The following is a 27,495-nucleotide window of genomic DNA, read 5'->3' as shown; positions in this document are numbered from 1 at the left end:
TTTGTACTTTTTTTTCAGACATTTGCATTTTGGGACAAGTTTAACTTCATATTTTATGTTTTTTTATTATATATTTGTTTAAAATACTTTTTTTTTTGTTCTAATGATTCCCTTAGGTGACTTGTGGTCACTTGATTATCTACACAGTACGGTGCAATAGAAATAATTACCGCTCTCCTAAGAAACCCAACCCTGTCACACCTATAAAGCCCCTTACTCTCATTCCTAACCCCCTAAATGCTGCTGTCGCAATGGTCAGAGGCATCTAAGGAAGTTACAGGCCTCAATGATTGCCAGCTCTGATTGCGGCAGTGACTGAGCCGCGACCTGCGCTGTATGGAGCGGGATCAGCTCCTGAGCCCGCTCCATACAGTGATTGCGCACATTTGTCAAAATATATGGCAGATGTCACTAATGGGTTAAATGAGTTATCATTTTCAAAGTTTCATAAAAGCAAAAAAATAAATATGTTATTAATAATAATCACTCACTTGAAATCCCCGTCGTGGTATTTCCCAAATGCTTGTAAGATTATTGTAACAACGGCCATGATGGGCTTCACTATGCAGAACTGCAGGGTTGCCTGTATAAACAGAGAATACCGCCATGATACACAATGTATAAAACTGTCCAGATGTTTCTCCCATTGTGTAATAGTGCACTTTAATTTCGATAACTGGAACTGGGATCCTAACTATCCCTGTCCCGGGGTACTCTTGAAGGTAGAGAGCCCTGAGTCCCGACCTTACTATGCTCCTGTTAAACCCTGATCTGTCCCCTCCTCCACCCCATGAGGCACGGACAGAAATGTAAGGCAAACAAGACACAAAGACTAAGTAGGGATAACAGAAAACCTCTATCATACAAAAGCACTAACCAACAATAGGGAGGAGGATAGGGACAGGGAGGAATAAACGAAATGGTAACAGGGACCAGGAGATAAACACACACGTACTACAGCAAACCACATATCACTACTACAACAAGTCTACTCCAACTACTTAGCACAGGAAGACAAATCTTTCACCGGCAGGGACAAGAAGGTCTGACCGGTTTATATAGGAAGAGGAAATGACCAGACCAGAAACAGCTGAAATGGAGCTGCATGTTTCTGATTAGCATAGAAACCTCTTCAGCACCAGAAGAAACTAAATCCATTTAATATGGGACACAAATCACACCATCTCTAAGGAAGACCTGTGATTCACTACCCGACGTGACCGTCTAACTCCAGGTCTTAAGGGGGGGCGTGACACATGTCGGAAACTTTTCGTTTAAGAGTATAGTCGTATTTCTTAAAGGGATTGTCCTATTGGAGAATGTTACCCCCTGGTGGTCAACTAACTGCTCAAGTCAAACTCCTATCCAAGTGTCTATATATGGAAGTAATATCGGGGGGGGGGTCCTCTTTATTGGAGAGTCACTAATGAGAGCTCATTTACTACTCTAGGATCAAGGAGATCGTGTCTAGAAGACGCCATGCAGACTCGGACTGGCAAACAGGAGAGCAGAAGAATCCTCCGGTGGGCCCCCATGGAGGAATGGGCTCTCCGCCCATAAGAGAACTAGTTGGCACAATGCATTTGTTTCTCTATGTGCAGAAAATTCTGTTATATAGAAACACAGGCAAATTTGTGAATGAGGGTAATGTAACATTTGCATGTAGCTGAGCAGTGGACCACCAGAGTCAATATTACTGGTGGGCCCTTGGCACACCAGTCTGGCAATGGCGCTATGCAAGGCTGCAACTCAATAGCATAGACCCCCGGAGAGATAATCTGTCATTCCCACCATCCAAATATCAGGATTAAAGGAAACCTTCTCACCATAGATCTTAAAGGGGTCTACACAAGCCCCCTACACAGGTCCCACTCATCCATAACATTGTGCCTGATTTCTACACAGACAGGAGCACCAGCACAGGGTTCCATAGTGTAGTGGTTATCACGTCTGCTTTACACGCAGAAGGTCCTGGGTTCGAGCCCCAGTGGAACCACTTTTTATCCATCCCGAATACAATTAACCTTAAATTATTATTTAAAGCAAAAACTGTTAAAGAAGGAAACGTTCCCAGGAATAAATTTATCCCAGCAGTTCGGGAAATGATGGCGTCGGGGACATATACAAATGAATGTTTATAGTCTGTGAAGTCGTCTGTAGGAACCAATCAGATTCCACCAGTTATTTTTCTAGCAGCGATTAGGAAGTCGCCGGATGGGTCTGATTGGTTCCGATCACGTTATTTGCCACTGTTTTCATAAATAAACCTCAGCATTGTCTCCCCGGCAGGCGACAGCTCTGCAAACAGAAGGGAAGAGGCGCTGCTGCGCTGAGTGATGACTCACGTCTGGCGCTGACTCACGTCTCGCGCTGTCCTGCTCTGGAATCCCTCACTAATTATAGGTATGCTTTATACCGGCAGATGCCTGGAGAGTGTCCTGTCCTATGAAAGAGATTGAGCCCAAGATGCATAAGTGGTGAATCTGGGGGCCTTCACCCACTTATTGTGGGACAGCAAAATTACACCCCATTATCCCCCCAAAAAAGCATAAGCAGTCTTGCAGGTCTTTGAAAACTAAATTCGATGACACCTATACATTCTCTATATATTTTTGCATTCCTGAGAAATTAGCCTTTTTACGTAATATGCAAATGAGGCATTAAGTGCTCTGGGCATGGTCGAGCACTTCCCAAGGTTCAGCCTTCCGAGGTTGCACGAGCCTCATTAGCTCACTGTCTGACGACACATAGGCAATGTGACAGGAGACTCATGGCATGAGCTTCCATGGCCGAGCATCTGCCTGCTGCCGTACATCACCAAGCACAATGCTGAGCGTCGGATGGAGTGGTGTAAAGCTGCCACCACTGGATTTTGGAGGAGACGTGAAGGATCACGCTTCTGTATCTGGCGACTGATGGCGGAGTCTGGGTTTGGTGAATGCCAGGACACATGGGGTTGTTTTTCAGTGGTCGGTCTCAGCCCCTTAGTTCCAGTCAAGAAATCTTAATGCTTCAGGACGAGACATTGTGGACAGTTGTAGCTTCCATCTTTGTAGAGGTAGTTTGGAGAAGACCCATTTATGTTCCTCATGGTTGGGGGAAGTTTGATGGAGGAACGACAGAGCCTGGACCCTCCATCTCATCCAACACCTAGAACATCTCCCCAACATCAGGGTCTGACCCGTTCCAACGTTTCGCCTCACCTGTTTACAGAACCGGAGGAAGCCAATGGAGTAGGACATTCCTTGGAGACAGCAGGTCCCGTAATAGCAGCTGGACCTGATGGAAGGACAGAGGCGCCATGAGCCAAGTGACGGGGCAGAAACGTAAGCCCTCAGCACATAACAGACGGATCCAAACCACTTACTTTACGGGCTTCCCTCGGATCTCGGTCATGATAGCACTTTCTCCACCAAGATACTCAAAGCAGAGGCTGAGGAAACTGTATATCACAAAGGCTGCCGGAGGAAAATATTGGAGAAAGTGTTGAAGTTATCAACAGAAAACAAAAGCAGAGAGCATAATAAATGCCGTTCATTGTCATAGTCTTCTCCACGCGTCCGGTTTGTTTGCCTTCTACAGAAGGCTGCAGAATGAGTGGACTGGGAATCCATCAGCGAGCTCGTTTGGATGGAATAGTTTGTAACTTACATCATCAGATTGAGCTCACTGATGGGTTCTCAGTTAACTCATTCTGCAGTTATCAGTAGACAGTGCTAATATAATAATATAGAAAATGTTTCATGAAACCCCTGATTTGGAACCTCATATACTTGCACGTCCTCACCTTCATAGCAATCCCGGACCGAGTCAAAATACACGTAGTACTGGTCATTGCCTATGAGCAAGAGGCTCAGCCAGGAGTCGAAGGAGTAAATGGGTACAATGAAGAGGATCCGGATGATGTAACGCTGCTCGTTGGGAATCGTGTAATTTCGGAGATGGAGATAAATCTGCCAATAAAATAGATAAATAAAAAAATAGCTAAATAATAAATAAAAAAATAACTAAATAATAAATACAAAAAATAAATAAAAAATAACTAAATAATAAATAATAACTAATAAATACAAAAATAAATATAAAATATATAAATAAAAAATAACTAAATAATAAATACAAAAAATAAATAAATGAAAAATAAAATAATAAATAAAAAAATACAAAATAAATAAATAAAAAATTACTAAATACGGTAATAAATAAAAAAAATTAATACATAAAAAATAACTAAATAATAAATACAAAAAATATCTAAATAAATAAAAATATATAAATAAATAAAAAATAACTAAATAATAAATACAAAAAATAAATAAATATAAAATAGCTAAATCATAAATAAAAAAATACAAAATAAATGCAAAATAACTAAATAAGGTAATAGATAAAAAAATGAATACGTAAAAAATAACTAAATAATAAATACAAAAAATAACTAAATAAAAAAAAATATATATATGTATATATAAATAGATAAAAAATAACTAAATAAGAAATAACTAAATAATAAATACAAAAAATAAATAAATGAAAAATAACTAAATAATAAATAAAAAAATACAAAATAAATAAATAAAAAATAACTAAATAAGGTAATAGATAAAAAAATAAGTAAAAAATAACTAAATAATAAATATAAAAAAACAATATAAATACAAAAAATAAACAAATAAAAAATAACTTAATAAATAAAAAAAATAAATACAAAATAAATAAATAATACATTAAAAAATAAATCAATAAAAATGCTTTATATAGTCACGGTAGGAAAAGGTGTGTTAGGAATGGCCCAGCCGGTTTAGGGTTTGGAGTGCACGCAGGTCAATCAATACCTGAGGCTGAGCAAACGGGAAGAGGGAGACACAAGTCAGTGAGCGCGGTACAAGGGTCACTTCCCTGATCAAATATCATCTGGGTTAGTGACAGATGGAGATATCGCTGTAGCTATGACTGCAGGAGTAACCGGCCATAAACCCCGGGATCGGGGGAGCGCCTCGGCCTCATTGTGCGTGATTCCAGGTTACGACGACACCTGGTGACAAGTCTGACTGTCCCTCACGTGGCAGCCACCATTATCTCACCGCCGCCCACACCGACCTCCTGACACAACATGTACTGGCGGAAACAGTGTGGTAATAAAAGATGAATGACATGTCTGGTTATAATAGGTGAGTGATGATGTCATCTGGGTGATGATGTCATCTGGGTCACATGTTTAGAATGCCCGATATTCAGTACTAGGTACGGATAATAGCAGTCATCACTGAGCACTGCACCAAGCCTTGGTGTTCCAAATCTCTGGGGGCATTATATGTTTTAAACGGGAATTTCCATCTCCAAGATCCTGTCCCAATACCTAGTAGGTGTAATAATATTAACAAATATCTCCAAATAGAAATATAGTAAAGTTCTTCTGATTCGCTGTGTCGCTTTTCTAATGTGCAGCCATTGCAGGACCTTAGGTATCCACGGTTACGACCACTATCAACTATCTAACTGATATTATATCAGTGGCCGAAACCATGGATACCTAAGGTCCTGCCATGCCTGCACATGGGGAAAGAGACATAGCTAATCAGAAGAACTATGCTACATTTCTAATTGGAGGTATTTGCTAATATCATTATTATTACACCTAAGATCTTGGCTATGGGAATACCCCTTTAAGAGCGCCCTCAGGCACAATATTGGTTTTAGGGGCATTATTTTAGTTAAAAGGGTGAATAGGGGGGTATTATTTACTTTACGGGGGCCGATTTTTTTTTTTAAGACGGCACTCAGGGGGGCATTATTTATTTTAAGTCGTTACTCGGCGCTTTATTGGTTTTAAGATGTCACTTGAGGGGGGGGGGGCATTAATTACAGCTCTATTGATGGGGAAAAAAAAGAGTTATGGGCCTCAGAAAATAGTGATACAATCCAAATGTTTTTGCAGAAATCTTATTTTTTTTTTTTTTAAACCACTAAAATAAAATAATAAAAAAATAAAATAAAAAAATAAAAATAATAATAAATAGAAATAAATTAAAAAAACTATCACAGTCTGGCATTGTCGTAGTTGTACTGACTTGGAGAATTCGGTCGCCAGGCGGGTTTTACAGCACAGTGAACGTTGTACGACACTTGGAATTTTGTTTTCTTGATTTTCGGTACATTATAAGGTACAATGAATATTTGTCGTTCAAAATTACAACTCGTCCAACAAAAAAAAAAAAAAAGGAAAAAACGAAAGCAGAAAAATTTCATCTACATGATGGCCACTATTTCATCTACATGAACAAGTACAAAGGTTTCTTACCTGGTGGAAGGTAAGCAGCAGAGCCGTCCAGACGAAGACCCCCGAGATGCCCTGGGCAGCGGCGGTTGTCAGAAACAACTGATCCCCATCTACAGAAGTATTGGACGCAGTCCGGACCTCAGCGGCACTATTAATGTCCATAGTAAATAATGCCGCCAGAGTGCTGAGCGTGCTGTTACCCGCCGGCGTGGGGCTCTGAGTGGACAGTGACACGTTGGACTCCATCATTCCAGTCTCTTCCGTCGTCGTATTGTTCATTCTGTGCGCAGGCAGAAAGGTGCAAAGGTAAATGCAGAGACACATGACTGCCCCGGACGCATACAAGGGGAGGAGCGCTGGAGTGTACAGCATAGTCCCATACACGGGGCAGGAGATGGACAGACGCAGCAGAGCTGGGTTTGTTATTTGACACAATTCACGGTAAGTATGCTAAACCGACTGCAATCGTAGGCAGGCTCGGACTGGCCCACGGGAGTACCGGTAAATCATCCGGTGGGCCGCCCCTGTGAACGAATGCTGATGAGTAGTCCTATTACACTGAATTTACAATTTGCAGAAAAATGTATAATCTAATCATTCATTATACAAGTAGAGATGGACGGAGAAGGTTCACTTGCCGAGACCACGGAAGGTATGAACAGACTACAGCGATCGGAGATGACTCTGATCCCAGCAGGTAAACCCCCTTAGATGCTATGACGGACAGTGACCACGGCGTCCAAGCAGTTAAACATGATTCCAGGAACAATTTTGCAAAATCTCCAACTATCATGTGTCATTGATAGTACTTGTTTCCTCACATGGGCTAAAGAGTCCAGGGCCCAGTTACGAGTGCAGTATCTGCACCCCTTTAAGAAATTCGTCTTCCGCTATGCCATCATTCTTAGGTCCAAAATTCTGCAGGGACATGGTTAAAATACATTTGCCCTCGACAATTAATTGATGCCTATGAATCACCTACTCTTCCTGTTCCTGACCTATACCGCTCTGCAGTCACTTCACTGCCAATATCTGGCGGTAAATTATTTTACCATGTTGAACAAACCCTATGATTTCATTTTTTTTTAATTAAAAGATATGGATACCTCCAGTTGAATTTAGAAGTATTTATTTTGGCTAAAAAACTATTTTTGCAATTGAGTCCCATTAAAAATTTTGCACCGTTTGGCTTGAACAAGCCTTTTGTTTTCCTGCACATTTCTGAGTTAACTGAGAATCCATCAGTGAGCGTTTGTGACGTACGGTCTACACTTGAATGGCAATACTCCGCTCAACACCGGTGGGTCTCCTAACCCTAATGGACTGCCCCCATGGGTTCCTGTGCACGTTAGTTATTTTCTGGTACGAGAGGATCGGTCTGAGTGTTATCGGTGTTTATGATCAGTGTTTCGTCAGATTTTCATCAGAGCATGGGCCGTATGTCACAGACCTTATCTGCGTTTTCTGAGCATCTATCAAAGTTCAACTGAAACAATGATGTGATCTGTGACTATAAATCAGCACAAAGGAGTTTAGAAAAAGAGTCATAAACTCCATTTTTTGCTCCTATTTTAGTCCCCCTGCACCCCTCAGTATCCTGGTTTGTTTTTGTTTCTTTTAAATTCGAACTTCGAGAGATGTGGGCCTTTTTATTTAGCTCCAATTTTTATGGTGTTTCTGAGTGGGCGGTGCTTGCTGGATCCTCGGGGGCGTGTCTTTAGACTGCATTGTATTATTACCCTGTGAGCACCGCCCACTTTGCAAAGACTATGAAAATAAGCAATAAATTAAAAGGCTTGGAAACGTATTGCAAAATGAAAAAAGAAACAAAAAAACTGAATACTCAGGGGAGTAGCGAGAATAAAATTAGAGCAAAAACGAGATAGTTTTGACAGGTTGGCTTCAAGACGCAGCCCTTTTTTGTTTTTTCGTTTTTCGCTCCCCTCCTTACCAGAGCCATAACTTTTATATTTTTCCGTCAATATGGCCATGTGAGGGCTTGTTTTTTGCGGGACAAGTTGTACTTTTGAAAGACATAATTGGTTTTACCATGTCTTGTACTAGAAAACGGGAAAAAAATTCCAAGTGTGGTGAAATTGCAAATAAAGTGCAATCCCACGCGTGTTTTTTGTTTGGCTTTTTTGCTAGGTTCACTAAATGCTAAAACTGACCTGCCATTATGATTTTCCAGGTCTTTCCGAGTTCATAGACACCTAACATGTCTAGGTTCTCTTTTATCTAAGTGGTGAAAAAAAATTCCAAACTTTGCTAAAAAAAAAAAAAAAAATGCGCCATTTTTCGATACCCATTTTTTGGGATCTTGGGTCAGGTGAGGGCTTATTTTTTGCGTGCCGAGCTGACGTTTTTAATGATATCATTTTGGTGCAGATAAGTTCTTTTGATCGCCCGTTATTGCATTTTAATGCAATGTCGCGGCAACCAAAAAAACGTAATTCTGGCGTTTTGAATTTTTTGGGCGCTACGCCGTTTAGCGATCAGGTTAATGCTCTTTTTATTGATAGATCGGGCGATTCTGAACGCGGCGATACCAAATATGTGTATGTTTGATTTTTTTTTTTTATTGTTTTATTTTGAATGGGGCGAAAGGGGGGTGATTTAAACTTTTAGATTTTTTTTATTTTTTTCATATTTTTTAAAACTTTTTTTTTTTACTTTTACCATGCTTCAATAGCCTCCATGGGAGGCTAGATGCTGGCACCACTCACCCTCCTCATTTAAGCATGCCATCATACATCCACTACTTAAAAAGCCCTCCCTCGATCAAAATTGTGCCGCTAATTATAGACCTGTCTCTAATCTTCCCTTCATCTCTAAACTCCTGGAACGCCTGGTCCACTCCCGTCTTACCTGCTATCTCTCAGATAATTCTCTTCTCGACCCTCTTCAATCTGGTTTCCGCTCTTTACACTCTACTGAAACTGCCCTCACTAAAGTCTCTAATGACCTACTAACAGCTAAATCTAATGGTCACTATTCCATGCTCATTCTCTTGGATCTCTCCGCAGCATTCGACACTGTGGATCATCAGCTCCTTCTCACTATGCTCCGCTCCATCGGCCTCAAGGACACCGTTCTCTCTTGGTTCTCCTCCTATCTCTCTGACCGATCCTTCACTGTATGTTTTGCTGGTTCCTCCTCCTCTCACCTTCCCCTTACTGTTGGGGTTCCTCAAGGATCAGTCCTAGGCCCCCTCCTCTTCTCTTTGTATACTGCCCCTATTGGACAAACAATCAGTAGATTTGGTTTCCAGTACCATCTCTATGCTGACGACACCCAATTATATACCTCTTCTCCTGTTATCACGCCGACCTTTTTAGAAAACACCAGTGATTGTCTTACCGCTGTCTCTAACATCATGTCCTCCCTCTATCTGAAACTGAACCTGTCAAAAACTGAACTCCTCGTGTTCTCTCCCTCTACAAACCTACCTTTGCCCGACATTGCCATCTCTGTGTGCGGTTCCACCATTACTCCAAAGCAACATGCCCGCTGCCTTGGAGTCATCCTTGATTCCGAGCTTTCATTCACCCCCCACATCCGATCACTGGCTCGCTCTTCTTATCTGCATCTCAAAAACATTTCCAGAATTCGCCCTTTTCTTACTTTCGACTCTGCAAAAACTCTTACTGTCTCACTTATTCATTCTCGTCTGGACTATTGTAACTCTCTACTAATTGGCCTACCTTTTACCAGACTCTCCCCGCTCCAATCTGTCCTGAATGCTGCTGCCAGGATCATATTCCTCGCCAACCGTTACACCGATGCCTCTACCTTGTGCCAGTCATTACACTGGCTACCCATCCAATCCAGAATCCAGTACAAAACTACTACCCTCATCCACAAAGCACTCCATGGCTCAGCACCACCCTACATCTCCTCTCTGGTCTCAGTCTACCAACCTACCCGTGCCCTCCGCTCTGCTAATGACCTCAGGTTAGCATCCTCAATAATCAGAACCTCCCACTCCCGTCTCCAAGACTTTACACGTGCGGCGCCGATTCTTTGGAATGCACTACCTAGGTTAATACAATTAATCCCCAATCCCCACAGTTTTAAGCGTGCCCTAAAAACTCATTTGTTCAGATTGGCCTACCGCCTCAACGCATTAACCTAATTATCCCTGTGTGGCCTATTAATAAAAAAACAACAACATAATCACGTTCCTCCATCATGTTCTCATACACTTTATGCAGTTAATAGCCTCTGTGTCTGTACTGCTACATACTTAGGTAGTTAACTGGTTCATGCAGCTTTACATGAACACCCGAGCCTTACACTATGGCTGGTCCAAATAACTAAAGCAATTGTTACCATCCACCTCTCGTGTCTCCCCTTTTCCTCATAGATTGTAAGCTTGCGAGCAGGGCCCTCATTCCTACTGGTATCTGTTTTGAACTGTGATTTCTGTTATGCTGTAATGTCTATTGTCTGTACAAGTCCCCTCTATAAGTTGTAAAGCGCTGCGGAATATGTTGGCGCTATATAAATAAAATTATTATTATTATTATGTAGCTGAATTACAGGATTGCTATCAACAACGACCACAGGGTTGTCATGCCGATGCATCACCGACCCCCGATCATGTGTCGGCGATTCCGTGCCTCCGGAAGCGGTAGTTAAATGCCGCTATCAGCGTTTGACAGCGGCATTTAACTAGTTAATAGCGGCAGGTGGATCGCGATTCCACCTGCCGCTATTGCGCGCACATGTCAGCTGTACAAAACAGCTGACATGTCGCGACTTTGATGTGGGCTCACCGCCGGAGCCCACATCAAAGGGGGAGACACAACATGCGCAGTACTAGTACGGGGCATGTCGTGAAGGGGTTAAAGGGAATTTGTCACCAGGTTTTCACTACCTAATCTGAGAGCAGCATAATGTAGAGAAAGAGACACTGATTCCGTCGATGTGCCACTTACTGAGCTGCTTGCTGTAGTTTTGATAAAACCACGCTTGAGATTCTCACTAGAGGACTAGTTAACCTGCTTCCAGGTAGTCCAGCCACGCCCCCAACACTGATTGGCAGCTTTCTGCTTATGCACAGTGTACTGCTGCCAATCAGTGGTGTGGGCGGGGTTATTCAGGGCTCAGCATTCAGAGAACAGTTAGATCTGCAGGAGATAAAACAAAGATTTTATCAAAACTACAGCAAGTAGCCTAGTAAGTGACACATCTTTGGAATCAGGGTCTCTGCCTTTACATTATGCTTCTCTCACATGGGGTAACAAAAATCTGGTGCGATTCCCTTTAAATGATACCATTCTGATTTCTGAGGGTTACCACTAGAGGGAGCTAAACCAAATATGGATTTTTACAGCACGTTCCCAATCCTACAAAACAGCAAAAAACGGCAGAAGAAAGAAGAACAGAGGAGCTACCATCTGCTCGCGACACAGGTGGTGCCGCACATTGGGGTGGATGTAACAGCCGGTTTTTCTAGGAAAAGGTCAGAAATGTCTCACCGGTCGGACGGGTTCCGTTCGGCGTTCCGTGCGTGTTTACCAGCGGATGTTATTATCACGCTCCAGTCTTACTGCCCTCTCCCAGCACCCACCGCCCCGGTGCCAGCAGTCGACAGGAACTTTTCCTAGGTGGTAAATATTTAACTTCAGGACTAATATTAACTCACTTTACACCTCCGGATCACAGCAGATATATCACAAATATACATCATATGTAGGTCATACTGGATGATGGTGGGATGATGGCGGACCGCCGCAGGCCAGAGAGAGAAAAGTACCCAATTACCCAGATAACACCCCCTAACCAGTGAAAAGCTTCATCATTTTATAATATTCGGTGGCATCAATTCCTTGTAGCTTTCAAGATCTCTGCTTCCCGTCATTGAATAGAAAATTATCATTGATACAGAAGATGAAAATCTGTCCCGATGATGAGATAATCGCCCAGATGGACGTTATGCTGTCTGGGGGCCTCGAAAGTTCAGGGGCCACAATTTACCGAACAGGAATGTGATAGTGGAGCGGTATCCGCACTGGTCTCTACCAGCACAGCGTCAGTAGGCAGCCGGGGAGATGTAAAGCCGGGCAAATATTTGCTGCTTTTAAATTCTGTGTATTTGCTTTGCATCAATAATACAGGATCTCGTCCTGACAACTTCATCTCCACTCCCGACTCAACTTTCATCTGATTCTTTGCATTGGGCAATAGCGGAACTGACAATCAATGTATGTCGTGGTGTCAGGAGCCGCCAAGCAACATTACAGTGTTTACACAGCACAAAGTAACGACACTGCTGTACTGTGTGGGGCGAAACGGGTCAGAAACAGCCTCTTCACACAACACATTATACATGTATGTAAACACACAGACTATATACTGTATATACACACATACACACACTACTGTATATACCCATCTACACACACTATACTGTATATACACACATACACACACTACTGAATATACCCATATACACACAATATACTGTATATACACACATACACACTACTGTATATACCCATATACACACAATATACTGAATATACACACTACTGTATATACCCATATACACACCATATACTGAATATACACACACTACTGTACATACCCATCTACACACTATATACTGAATATACACACACTACTGTACATACCCATCTACACACAATATACTGAATATACACACACTATACCCATATACACACAATATACTGAATATACACACACTATACCCATATACACACAATATACTGAATATACACACTATAAACTGGACACATACTATATACTGTATATACACACACTACTGTATATACCCATATACACACTATATACTGTATATACACACACTACTGTACATACCCATATACACACAATATACTGAATATACACACTATAAACTGGACACATACTATATACTGTATATACACACACTACTGTATATACCCATATACACACTATATACTGAATATACACACACTACTGTATATACCCATATACACACTATATACTGAATATACACACACTACTGTATATACCCATATACACACTATATACTGAATATACACACACTACTGTATATACCCATATACACACTATATACTGAATATACACACACTACTGTACATACCCATCTACACACTATATACTGAATATACACACACTATACCCATATACACACAATATACTGAATATACACACTATAAACTGGACACATACTATATACTGTATATACACACACTACTGTAAATACCCATATACACACAATACACTGTATATGCACACTATAAACTGGACACACTATATACTGTATAGGCACTATATACTCATACACACAATATACTGAATATACACACACTATAAACTGGACACACACTATATACTGTATAGGCACTATATACTCATACACACAATATACTGAATATACACACACTATAAACTGGACACACACTATATACTGTATACGAACTATATACCCATATACACACAATATACTCATAGAATGTTAGAGTTGGAAGGGACCTCCAGGGTCATCTGGTCCAACCCCCTGCTCAAAGCAGGATTCACTAACCCATCTCAGACAGACGTCCGTCCAGCCTCTGTTTGAAGACTTCCATTGAAGGAGAACTCACCACCTCTCGTGGTCGCCTGTTCCTTTCATTGATCACCCTAACTGTCAAAAAGACTTTCTAATATCTAATCTGTGTCTCCTTCCATTCAGTTTCATCCCATTGCTTCTAGTCTTTCCTTGTGCAAATGAGAATAACGATGATCCTCCTACAATGTGACAGCCCTTGAGATATTTGTAGACAGCTATTAAGTCTCCTCTCAGTCTTCTTTTTTGCAAGCTAAACATTCCCAAATCCTGTAAACGTTCCTCATAGGACATGGTTTGCAGACCGGTCACCATTCTGGTCGCTCTTCTCTGAACTTGCTCCAGTTTGTTGATGTCTTTTTTTAAAATGTGCCAAAACTGGACACAGTATTCCAGATGAGGTCTGACCAAGGAGGAATGTATATACACACACTATAAACTGTGCACTCGCCCAAAGTTCCCACACTCGAGTTCATATGAGGACATCCAGCAGAGGGCGCATCACCGCGACTCAAGGTAACTACAGGACATTCCCCTGCATTCCATTCAGTACCCGGGGTTTTACATCCACGAGCAGTGCTTTAGCGCAGCTCCTGGCTGTAAAATGATTTAACCCCTTCAAATGGATTTACATCGTGGGACTTGCCAGAACGACGGAAGGTATGGGATATTGTTGATTTTTTATTTTTCCTTTTTTACAGAACGAGGGTCTTCAGGTGGATTAAGAGAATAATAAAATAATACAACACCCTGTGTCTTTATTTCATTAAAGTACTTTGTAATAATGTGTGTGTGTTTTATTAACCATTTCGTACTATTGGATTATTAATGGATAGGTGTCATAATTGACACCTCTCCATTATTGGCCTGGCTTAATGTCACCTTACAATAGCAAGGTGACATTAACCCTTCATTACCCCATATCCCACCGCTACAGGGAGTGGGAAGAGAGTGGCGAAGTGCCAGAATAGGCGCATCTTCCAGATGTGCCTTTTCTGGGGTGGCTGGGGGCAGATATTTGTAGCCAGGGGGGGGGGCAATAACCATTGACCCTCTCTAGGCTATTAATATCTGCCCTCAGTCACTGGCTTTACCACTCTGGCGGAGAAAATTGCGCGGGAGCCCACGCCAATTTTTTCTGGGATTTAACCCTTTAATTTTATAGCTAGAGCGCTCAAATTTTGCACATACACACTACTAACATTAGTAGTGTGGAATATGCAAAAAAAAAAGGATATGAGATGGTTTACTGTATGTAAACCATGTCTCATATCATGTCGGGTTTGTGAAGGAGAGAGCAAAAGCCGGTATTTGAATTAGCGGCTTTTCTGCTATCTAGCGCTGCATTAAATATAAATATACATATATAGGTGTCTCACTGACATATATGTAGATATACCTATTCTATGTGTACATATCTACTCTATTCTAACCTGTCAGTGTGATTTTACTGTACACTGCGCTGCGGCTTTTCAAAGGACACCGGTGCGTAAAAATCGGACAGTACTCGCATGGTGCGAGTGCTGTGCGATTTTTTTCTCGCACCCATTGACTTGCATTGGCGAGTCTCGTCCGAGAATCGCAGCAATACGCAGCATGCTGCGATTTTTTTCTCAGTCCGATTTTGGCTGAGAAAAAAAATCGCAAATGAAAAGACACCTATTGAATAACATTGGTCCGAGTGCAATCCGATTTTTTTATCGGATTGCACTCGTCCGTTTTCCTCGCAAGTGGAAATGAGCCCTATGGAGAAAAAACGCATCCTGCGGGCAACTTTGCAGGATGCGTTTTTTCTCCAAAACGATGCATTTCGACGGAGGCCAAACGACGCAAGTGTGAAAGAAGCCTAAGTGTTCCCTTTATTTTTTTGAGCAGTGTACTATAAACACACACTATAGTCTACATACACAATATACTGTATATACCCACATACGCATACTATATACTGTACATACCCACACTATACACTGTACTTACACACACTAAATACTGTATATACACATACATTCTATACTGTATATACCCACATACACACTATATACTGTACTTACACACATACGCACACACTACATACTGTATATACACACACTGTATAGTGTACACATGCATCATATACGGTATACACAAAAGCAAAAACTGTATACTTTATATACACAGTATAAACTATTCACACACTATATACTGTATATATACACTATTTACTGTATAAATGCACACACTATATACTGTACAGACACATGTACTATATGCTGTATATATACACTATATAATTTATATACCCACACTACATACTGTACACACATGTACACTGTATACTGTAAATACACAAACATACGCAAACACTATATACTGTATATACGCACACTATACACTGTTCACACATATGTACATTATATACTGTATATACACACATACGCACAATCTATATACTATATATACTATACACAGACACTTTACATTGTATAAACATCTGTTGTTTTTTTACACTATTCTCACTTTGAGGCATTTTTTTCACCTGCCTAAACGTTTGCCCAGTACTGCACAGATACAGTATATATTATATATACCAACACAAGTCAGAGAGAGAACGTGAGAGAACGCAGAGCCCACCGAATAACCCGGGTCACAGGCCTGAAAGGTGACCACAATATAGTATATAATAGGGGTGCATTAGGCCTTTGTCTGCACACATCCGCGGCTGATATAAATACACCAAAGAAGCTCTGCAGCAGCTGAGGTGTGCATTATGAGGTTCTACAGCAGACTGTCCAGCATCATCAGTAGTGGGCACAGACCTAGGAGGACAAGCGGCGCCTCGGCAGCATGTAGCGGAATTGCCAGTTATGTACTAACGTTGGTCGCCCAATGGTAAGAGCAGGGAGATATCTGTAACGCCATCATGAAGGTGACACCCGCGGGCTGAGGACGGGGGACGCTTTCGGGCAGATTGGGCTCATGTTATAAATAGTCCAGATACGCCTCATTAATGTTTGAGCGATCGCCCGCTCCAGGTCGGTCCTATAAATAATGGATTAGTCTCTGTCTGTAACTCATCAGTGATCATTTCTCGCACATGGGCGGAGGACGATGACTTGTCCTGACGCTCTGTCCCTGTGTAATAAATGCAGATTGCCTTTGACATTCACCTTTTTCTGGACATATCTCCCCCAATCGACGCTCTTCCACTGATTCCAAAACAGTTTTTCTTTTTTTTCTGCGCCCCTCCGTTCCAAAGTTATACCCCACGGTAATAATTGTGCACGTTTTTCCTTTAACCTCCTGGGGGCGTGTACCACAGAACTTCTCTGAGGGCGTGGCTGTGTTTTGATTGGTCAGAGTCAGAAGATAAAATGTAAACGCTCACAGAGAAGCGCTGTGGTATACGCCCATTTGCTTAAAGGGACAATTTGCACCATTATTATCCGGGGATATAACTTTGGAATGGAGGGGTGCAGAAGAAAAAGAAAAACTGTTCCAGAAACGGTGAAAGAGGGGCAATTGGGGGATATACTCAGTTTATATGAATAAATTCAGTGAAAAGTTCTCTTTAACTAACACCTAACCAGGGTCATGTCATGTTAAATTGTATTTTTTGGAGAAAACTGGGTGACAATCTATAGTGTGATCCAGCTTTCTCCAGACCAGGTATCTGAATGGCAAACATGCCTATATATAAAGTGATACCTCCTCTTTTACTTGTCAAGACCCTATAAGGGCAAGCGAATAGTGGCGTCACTCAGAAATAAGGGGGTAGTTAAAGAGAGGTTTTCCAAAAAATGCTTTCCATGTATCATTGCTGAGGTTAAGACCCCCACAGATCACTATGGCCCAAAGTCCCCTATGTGAAGAACATACGGTACCTACTGGACCCCTGATGCTCAATATTGCTACCCTTATCCCCTAACAGTCTCTTGGCTTTCTCTTCTGGGAGGAGCATTAAGTGACCACTGCAGCCAATTGGAAACCACTGACTGGCTGCAGCAGTCACAGTCACATTCCATCTGAGCCAGAAGAAAAAGCAAGGAGACAGGTTGTAGATGGTGACAAGTAACTTTCTGCATTCTTGTGATACTTTTCTCCCGGCAGTGAGAAGATCCGGGGATTGATTGTACGGCAGACATCTAAGTGATGCAATCAATCCAGAAGGTGTTTCGTTAATGGATAAACCCCCAGAAGAGGCTCTTAGTGGTTTTCCATTGTGTTTAGGATCTTTCTTGGCTTTTTATAGATCGGGTCGTCTTTGATGTTCGTGTTGAGTAGTGGGTGACATTTTGCACTGTCAGATACAGTTAAATAGTAAGACAACAATATTGAATCCCCCGCAGTCGATATGTTTGTACATTCCAGGCATGCCTCTTCTACCGTCCACCGGAGTCGCATCGATCGCCCGGAATCATCATTTATATTCTAGAAATAGAAAAGTTGGCCTTAAAGGGCTCAGTTCACTCATCTTCCCGAGCCTCTGTTTTCATTTCCAACCCCAACGTAATTCTGTCCTATACACTGGACGTTTGCCGGTCCCAAGACTAAGTGTGCTGGATTATCATTTGCAGAAGATATCATAGATTAAAAGTATACGGTAGCACTTAAAGGGGTTGTCTTTACAAATAAAACAGCTGATCATCCTTAGACCATCTACCATTTCCTTGGGTGATCAAATTTAGTCACCGAGGGGGAATGTAGCATGAAGGAACGGGGGTGATCAAGACTGTTCAGAACCTGAGAACTCGGAATAAATGGGGGTCTCATTGCTGGCTCAGATGGAATGTGACTGTGACTGCTGCAGCCAATCAATGGTTTCTAAGTGGCTGCAGTGGTCACCTGATGCTCCTGCCAGGAGACTGGGGGGTTACCCTTATCTTATCAATAGGGGATAACTTCTAACCTCGGCACAACCCCTTTAAGTCATTCTGGAGCATGCACATATGCATACAGTTGAACACAGATTTGGTTTCTGCTCGCTTTTGCATTGAAAACTCCATTGCAAATTTTGACAGATTTAAAGGGATATTTCCAAAATTAAAAGTTATACCCTACAAAGTCTTGGTAGTCTCCCAGGACTGTGTAGGGAACATTATTCCAGTCCTGGGTGCCCCTTCCGCCCTTCGCGACACACAGTTCATGTTGTTATTGACTAATCTTTGCAGCAGCTGTCACCCTCACACTTAGCGGCGACGCGCGTGGGGCTTTAATACCAGTGGTCACGGAGTTGCCAGAAAAGCTGTAAAATGCTCCAATAAGCTTGACAGCAAATCACACACGATGACTTTTTTTTTCTTTTAAATGAGTGTTAACAGGATCTGCAAGTGAGCGGAGAGGGTAAATAATGCCGTGTTTGGTTAGGCTTACACGGCGAAGATGAAGGCTGCAAATAATCACTTTCTAGGCTGGGGACAAGAACTAGAGTCGCCCGCGCTGCTTGTCAGTCGCCTGCAGGATCAGAAAAACGGTCAGTATTATAGAAATCATGCAGAGAACAAAAGGGGTTAATCTCCTGCTGATCAGTGCCATTTCCAGCAGGTGACCACCTTAAGCCACGCCCCTTGTAAAAGGGGGTGTGGCTTCGTAACATTTTATCAAGGGGGGAGGCTCCTGCTGCAGTCCGTTTTTTTTTTTATATTACAACCTCATGAAATAGATGGCAGATCTGAGACAAGGAGAAGATTTCTTTATACATCGGTCAGTTTTATTTGGAATATGAGACAAAGTAAGATTAAAAAATGGAGATTATGGGAGGAATTGATGAGACATTATGATATTTTTTGTGCACTTTCTATGTTTCTTTAAGGGACTATTATAATACAGTGGTCAGTGATACGGAAAAGCATGGGATAAGTGCTGCAATATCTGGAGAGGTCAGAGAATGATTGCTAGGGTCAAGATTCAACAACGATAAAGACAATTGTTACTAGGCAGCGTATCCCTAGTAACCAGACAAGCTCCAACAACCTCAACAATGAACGTTCTGACCCTATAATTTGTATTGAGGCATCTAATGAGCGTCATTGAAAACAGACGGGTAGACAATAATCTATTGCGATTGGTGGATCCTGTGTTATCAGCTGTGTATAGAGGTTTTACTAATCATTGTAGTCCTGCCTCTGATGATAAGGAGACTGCTGAAAACTCTTCCTGAAACGACAGGAAGTACTTTTATGCCCAGCGGTGGCGCATGTGGATTTGTGGACCCACTGTGCCACAAGACCAGGCCTGCCTAGAAGGAGCATAGCTAAGCTGGAGCACCTGATGGTGGAGATAGCCTGGGCTGCAGGCAGCCACTAGGTACCACTCCTAGACAGATCCGGTACTGCAGCTTCTGACCTCAGGGTCAGGTACTCTAACTGATTAGGGCTATGTTCAGACACACCGGTCTAGGATACTGGATCAGGGACTAGCAGCACACGGATAGGGGGACAATGTTCTGGCACTGGCCGCACTGGAACCAGGGGACTTCGGATTCAGGACTGGTCGCTCCATGAGCAGGGACAATGTTCAGGCTCTGGCTGCCCCGGGACCAGGGGACTTTGGAAACAGGACTGGCTAGCCGCACCAAGACCAGGGGACTGTGGATTCAGGACTGTCCGCTCCTTGACCAGGGACAACGTTCAGACTCTGGCTGCCCCGGGACCAGGGGACTTTGGAAACAGGACTGGCTAGCCGCACCAAGACCAGGGGACTGCAGATTCAGGACTGGCCGCTCCATGAGCAGGGACAACAATCAGGCTCTGGCTGCCCCGGGACCAGGGGACTTTGAAAACAGGACTGGCTAGCCGCACCAAGACCAGGGGACTGTGGATTCAGGACTGTCCGCTCCTTGACCAGGGACAACGTTCAGACTCTGGCTGCCCCGGGACCAGGGGACTTTGGAAACAGGACTGGCTAGCCGCACCAAGACCAGGGGACTGCAGATTCAGGACTGGCCGCTCCATGAGCAGGGACAACGTTCAGGCTCTGGCTGCCCCGGGACCAGGGGACTTTGGAAACAGGACTGGCTAGCCGCACCAAGACCAGGGGACTGCGGATTCAGGACTGGCTGCTCCATGACCAGGGACAACGTTCAGGCTCTGGCTGCCCCGGGACCAGGGGACTTTGGAAACAGGACTGGCTAGCCGCACCAAGACCAGGGGACTGCAGATTCAGGACTGGCCGCTCCATGACCAGGGACAACGTTCAGGCTCTGGCTGCCCCGGGACCAGGGGACTTTGGAAACAGGACTGGCTAGCCGCACCAAGACCAGGGGACTGCGGATTCAGGACTGGCTGCTCCATGACCAGGGACAACGTTCAGGCTCTGGCTGCCCCGGGACCAGGGGACTTTGGAAACAGGACTGGCTGGCCGCACCAAGACCAGGGGACTGCGGATTCAGGACTGGCCATTCAAGTACCAGGGGGCAATGTTCAGGAACTGTCCGCACCGAGACAAGGGGACTTTAGGAACAGGATTGGCCGCACCGGGACCAGAGGACTACGATCAGGAACTGACCGCACCGGACCAGGGGACTTTGGGAACAGGTTTGGCAGCACCGGGACCAGGGGACTACGTTCAGGAACTGACCGCACCGGACCAGGGATTCGGGTTCAGGACCATGGCCACACTGGGACCAGGGCACCTCACAACTGCACTGGTAGAACACCAACTGCCTCAAGACTAAACTCGATGCTCAGTGACTCCCTAAGGGAAAGGGAGTCTTTTATACAGGATGACTCCCAGCAATTGTCTGGGAGTGATCTTGCAGGTGCCCACATTATACTAAATGCCTCTCAGCAACAAGTTGAGGGCATTTACTTGCTTTAAGAGCAAGGGAGTGTGTGCGCTGCTTTGAACTGGAACTGAGCAGGAAGAAGGAAGCACACCGGGACCGCGCCGAGGGCCGGGGTGGTGCATAAACCGGCATCCCTGCACGGAGGGAGAAGGGGACACCATGCGGGGGCGTTGGACATACAAGTGCGAGTCTAAAAAAGCCCTAGTGGCCAGAGTGAGAATTGCAAGATTACTAATTTTAATGTATTAATAATAAAATATGGAAAAACCTATCGAAAGAGGAGAAGCCTCTTGGCTGGACTTATGTCGTATCATTGCTCATCTCAGCTCCTTCCACAATTCCTTCCAGCCACTATCTTATATCTGACAATTGCTGATCCCAAAGATTTTTTTTTCCAGTTTAGCAAAGTTCTTCTGTTATCAAAGTGCAAAGTTCACCGTACAGGTTCTCAAGGTGAACCCGACACTGATCCGATCTCACCGACGCCTGCGCTAGGAGGTAGCTGCGTTCAGTTAAAGGGCTTGTACTGAGTGGATAACGTCCCGATTGTGGGGGTCTCACTGCTGAGGCCCCCACTGATGCCGAGAACCAGGGCTCAGATGGAGCGATGGCTGATCATGCACATTCATTTTCTATGGGACCACCACAGATAGCTGAGCGTTCAGCTGGTCTTCGACATTTCCATTAGGAATGAATGGTTTCACTGGTGGTCTACAGAGACCTCCACCTGCTCCATCTCTTCTTCCCAGGAATACGGCTCGGAGACATCTTACCAGATGAGTTTAGTCATTGGTCACACCTCTGAACTTAAAGCGGTCCTCTCACTGATACTTGCTTTTTTATCTATATCTGCCCTCCTCTAGCTCATATAATGCCAGGGCTGTCAATTATGGAAGAGGTAGAAAAGAATTAGGTAGGACAGTACAAAAAACTGTTTGGCCACACCAAGGGTGCACCGAGCGCCTGTGCTTGGTTTGAACAGTCATCTTGTGCTAACAGACTCTACACCAGTTTTTGCAAAACCACCATTCCCAGCCTGCAGATAGTGGTAGTTTTGCCGCAGGTTACAGATGACCACTTTACACTGGTCACATTCCCGGAGGAGACCGATGTATTGGATGTATATATATATATATATATATATATATATATATATATATTTTTTTTTTTATTTTTTTTTCTGCAGACCATCAATATGCAAAAACAAAGATATGTCTGTAAAATAGAATTGTGACTAAGCCTGGAACATAATGTGTCCTCGTACAGATCACCGAAGTGTGAATAAAGCCTTCGGTCCAAAATGTGTGAGTCGTATAACTGTTATTTTAGTTTTCTTTATAGAATCCCATAAAACTCTCTGTAATGCCGGATAATCCGGAGTGGATTATGGGACGGCTGCACCTGACTGATGTGTGATACCACAACATAAATTCACACGGGAGCTCCCAAACCTCCGGCAGGAACACACAAGCTGACATGAAAGCTGATGCCGACATAAACAAGGAAGACATTAGAATCACCCCTCCCATCCGCCACCACTACTCCTGGCATCTGGACGTTCAGTATAATAATACAATAACAAGTATTCCTATTCTAAAAAATACAAGAAGTTCATGTGACAGGTAGCGCCAGATAGCTGCCAGCAGCCGCCAAATAACAAGTTCTGCCACCAGAAGACAAAGTGTTGGGGCGCTGCCACCAGAAGGCGAAGCGTTGTGGCCCTGCCATCAGAAGACGAAGCGTTGGGGCACTGCCATCAGAAGGCGAAGTGTTGGGGCACTGCAATCAGAAGGTGAAGTGTCGGGGCACTGCCATCAGAAGACGAAGCGTTGGGGCACTGCCACCAGAAGGAAATGTGTTGGGACGCTGCCATCAGAAGGCGATGCAATGGGGAGCTGCCACCAGAAAGTGATGTGTTGGGACGGTACCATCAGATGATGATGCGTTGGGGCGCTGCCACCAGAAGGCGATGCATTGGGGCGCTGCCACCAGAAGGCGATGCATTGGGGCGCTGCCACCAGAAGGTGATGCGTTGAGGCACTGCCAACAGAAGGTGATGGGATGAGGCACTGCCACCAGAAGGCGATGCGTTGGGTGTCCACAATCATGTGGATTTGCTTCTCTCCCCTGAAAACGAACAGATCGGCTGCAGAATTCCAACTACCCAATCCTTCTCTTTTCTGCTCTGCATCATCTGTCGAGGAAGAGTCGGGAGGTCGCCATACACATAAGACGGTCAGTCAGTACCATGAAATTCAGCCAATTCTCATATTATTTTATAGACCTTTAAGGCTTACTACTCTTTCGATAGATGGTCACTTCGGTAAAAACAAGCACTTTTGCAATTTACAGCTTATTAAAATTCTCAGATATTAGCACTTTTACTTTGTTTATTGCTTGTTACCTAGGATACCGACCACCTCTGCGGTATAGCTTATAAGCCATGAGCTGAAGTTGGCTGGAATTAGTAGGCGACGACATGCTCCAGCGATCCTGGCCATCTTCAAAATAGTACTTACAAGCTCAACACAAAATAGCTTGTAATCACTGTGTATGTTCTGCTGTCTATCAGTGGTGGTCGGTCTCCAAGGCAACAAGATGTAAACAAAAGAAAAATGTTAATATCTCAAGAATGGCTGAAAATTGTATTAAGCAGTGAATTGCAAAAATATTTGTTTTTACAAAACACATTTATGAAGATAGAGAATAACCCTTTAAAGGCTTTTCAATGTCCGGTCAGGGAACTCACACAATATTCATAGTATTCCTGATCATAGATAATGGGATCGGAATACAATAGCATTATCTCCACTCCGGGAGAGCTGGGATGTTGGATCTACCGTATGTTATCTGACCTATTGTTTCCTTCTGATGAAAGAGGAGTCAGATGTGTCTAGCACCTTCTTATATATACATGTGTATATATTGTATGTATATATACAGAATATATATTACCCTATGGCAGTGTGTGAAGGAACATAACTGTAAGCAGATATGATAAGGGTATGGTAAAAGGGGTTTGTGAGGTTGTTGGGTTTGACCCATTGGACCCCCATCCACCCTAAATCCATGCCCCTTGTTGTTGGCATATAATGTATGGTCGTTCTTCCATATTGTGTTTGGGGGTTATAAAAAAAGAGATGACTTTTTGGGATCAGGGGTCAGATCTTCAAACATCAGACATCTGTCTGTGTCTTTAATATCTATCATGTTATCGCCTTCTGTAACTAGTATTTAGTATCAATGCCAGGAGGTGGCTGATAAAGCAAGATAGAATTTGTGATTCAACAGCAACTTCAGATCCACGTTCTTAGATATTGTGTCTGGAGGTTATAAAAAGGGATGAGTTTTTTGGATCAGGGGTCAGATCTTCAAAGATCAGACTTCTATCATGTTATCGCCTTCTGTAACTACTATTTAGCATCAATGCCAGGAGGTGGCTGATAAAGCAAGATAGAATTTGTTGTTCTTCAACAACTTCAGATCTGGGATCGTCAGCGAGCTCTCTACCAGCTGTAGTTACTTCTCAAGCCTACGATTATGTATATATGGCGCACGGCCCTACAAGACCCAACACTCCCGGTATATGACCCCACACTCCCGGTATAAGACCCAACACTCCCGGTATATGACCCCACACTCCCGGTATATGACCCCACACTCCCGGTATAAGACCCGACACTCCTGGTATATGACACCACACTCCCGGTATAAGACCCCACACTCCCGGTATAAGACCCCACACTCCCGGTATAAGACCCAACACTCCCGGTATAAGACCCCACACTCCCGGTATAAGACCCCACACTCCTGATATAAGATCCAACACTCCCGGTATAAGACCCGACACTCCTGATATGAGACCCAACACTCCTGATATGAGACCCAACACTCCCGTTATAAGATCCAACACTCCCGGTATAAGACCCAACACTCCCGGTATAAGACCCAATACTCCCGGTATAAGACCCCACACTCCCGATATAAGACCCGACACTCCTGATATAAGATCCAACACTCCCGGTATAAGACCCAACACTCCCGGTATAAGACCCCACACTCCCGGTATAAGACCCCACACTCCCGGTATAAGACCCCACACTCCTGATATAAGATCCAACACTCCCGGTATAAGACCCCACACTTCCAGTATAAGACCCGACACTCCTGGTATAAGACCCGACACTCCTGGTATAAGACCCGACACTCCCAGTATAAGACCCAACACTCCCGGTATAAGACCCCACACTCCCGGTATAAGACCCGACACTCCTGGTATAAGACCCGACACTCCTGGTATAAGACCCCACACTCCCGGTATAAGACCCGACACTCCCGGTATAAGACCCGACACTCCCGGTATAAGACCCGACACTCCTGGTATAAGACCCGACACTCCTGGTATAAGACCCCACACTCCTGGTATAAGACCCCACACTCCCGGTATAAGACCCAACACTCCCGGTATAAGACCCCACACTCCTGATATAAGATCCAACACTCCCGGTATAAGACCCCACACTCCCGGTATAAGACCCCACACTCCTGATATAAGATCCAACACTCCCGGTATAAGACCCGACACTCCTGATATGAGACCCAACACTCCTGATATGAGACCCAACACTCCCGTTATAAGATCCAACACTCCCGGTATAAGACCCAACACTCCCGGTATAAGACCCAATACTCCCGGTATAAGACCCCACACTCCCGATATAAGACCCGACACTCCTGATATAAGATCCAACACTCCCGGTATAAGACCCAACACTCCCGGTATAAGACCCCACACTTCCGGTATAAGACCAGACACTCCTGGTATAAGACCCGACACTCCTGGTATAAGACCCGACACTCCTGGTATAAGACCCCACACTCCCGGTATAAGACCCAACACTCCCGGTATAAGACCCCACACTCCTGATATAAGATCCAACACTCCCGGTATAAGACCCCACACTTCCGGTATAAGACCCGACACTCCTGGTATAAGACCCGACACTCCTGGTATAAGACCCCACACTTCCGGTATAAGACCCGACACTCCTGGTATAAGACCCGACACTCCTGGTATAAGACCCGACACTCCCGGTATAAGACCCGACACTCCCGGTATAAGACCCCACACTCCTGGTATAAGACCCAACACTCCCGGTATAAGACCCGACACTCCCGGTATAAGACCCGACACTCCCGGTATAAGACCCCACACTCCCGGTATAAGACCCCACACTCCTGGTATAAGACCCGACACTCCCGGTATAAGACCCGACACTCCTGGTATAAGACCCGACACTCCTGGTATAAGACTCCACACTCCCGGTATAAGACCCAACACTCCCGGTATAAGACCCCACACTCCCGGTATAAGACCCCACACTCCCGGTATAAGACGCTCGCCCTGGATATTAGTTATCGAAAGCAGGAAAACCAGCAGGACAAGTATTGGTTAGTTACAGGCTTTGTATAAAAGGCGACACGTAGCAGTCGGATACTGTACCTCTGCGGATCCCTCTATCCAGATTTCGGAGTCTCGTTAATAGATCTTCTTAATAATCCCAGAGCGGAAACGTTTGTGCTGCGGAGTCCTGGAGCCAAATAGGATTCATGGATCTTCCAGGGATCCGAAGTGAGGAGTCTTCCCTTCCTGTCTGTCCTCTCTCCGCCTCCTCGCCCTGATCTGTATTACCTGCTCTACAGGACAGCGGGCAGGCAGCTCAGCTGTCACCTGCACACTAGCCACGCCCACTTCACACAGGCCACGCCCCCTTCAAAGTTCTTCGCTTCTTTTGTGAAGTTTTGCAGAAGTTTCTGAAAAGCGACAGAAAGACAGAAGATAACGGAGACTCTAAGATTTATAAAGGAGGAATC

At 43.9% G+C, this 27,495-nt stretch overlaps 1 protein-coding gene and 1 non-coding gene across 3 annotated transcripts in view; one reads left to right on the top strand and one right to left on the bottom strand.

Annotated features, from left to right (window-relative positions):
- Positions 1-27,294, bottom strand: part of TMEM184A (transmembrane protein 184A) — a 32,437-nt gene extending 5,143 nt beyond the window's left edge. Inside the window, exons 1-6 of one of the 2 annotated variants that reach the window (XM_077274788.1) lie at positions 27,125-27,294; positions 6,302-6,560; positions 3,788-3,953; positions 3,368-3,458; positions 3,204-3,279; positions 492-583 (exon numbers count right to left, since the gene is read on the bottom strand). In XM_077274788.1, coding sequence (XP_077130903.1) covers positions 492-583; positions 3,204-3,279; positions 3,368-3,458; positions 3,788-3,953; positions 6,302-6,559 — 683 coding nt within the window. In that variant the 5' untranslated portion in view covers position 6,560; positions 27,125-27,294. Of the gene's footprint in view, positions 1-491; positions 584-3,203; positions 3,280-3,367; positions 3,459-3,787; positions 3,954-6,301; positions 6,561-11,763; positions 11,889-27,124 lie in introns of those variants that run through there. The other variant, XM_077274789.1, reaches the window with a different exon arrangement.
- On the top strand, positions 1,924-1,996 carry TRNAV-UAC (transfer RNA valine (anticodon UAC)). The gene has a single exon. It is a non-coding gene; the product is annotated as a tRNA-Val (tRNA).
- Positions 27,295-27,495: the final 201 nt, after the last annotated feature.

This window comes from Ranitomeya variabilis, chromosome 7 (assembly GCF_051348905.1).
Source record: "Ranitomeya variabilis isolate aRanVar5 chromosome 7, aRanVar5.hap1, whole genome shotgun sequence".
Classification (NCBI taxonomy): Eukaryota; Metazoa; Chordata; class Amphibia; order Anura; family Dendrobatidae; genus Ranitomeya; species Ranitomeya variabilis.
Note: the sequence above shows the minus strand (reverse complement) of the source record. Positions and strands in the feature narration are given on the sequence as shown.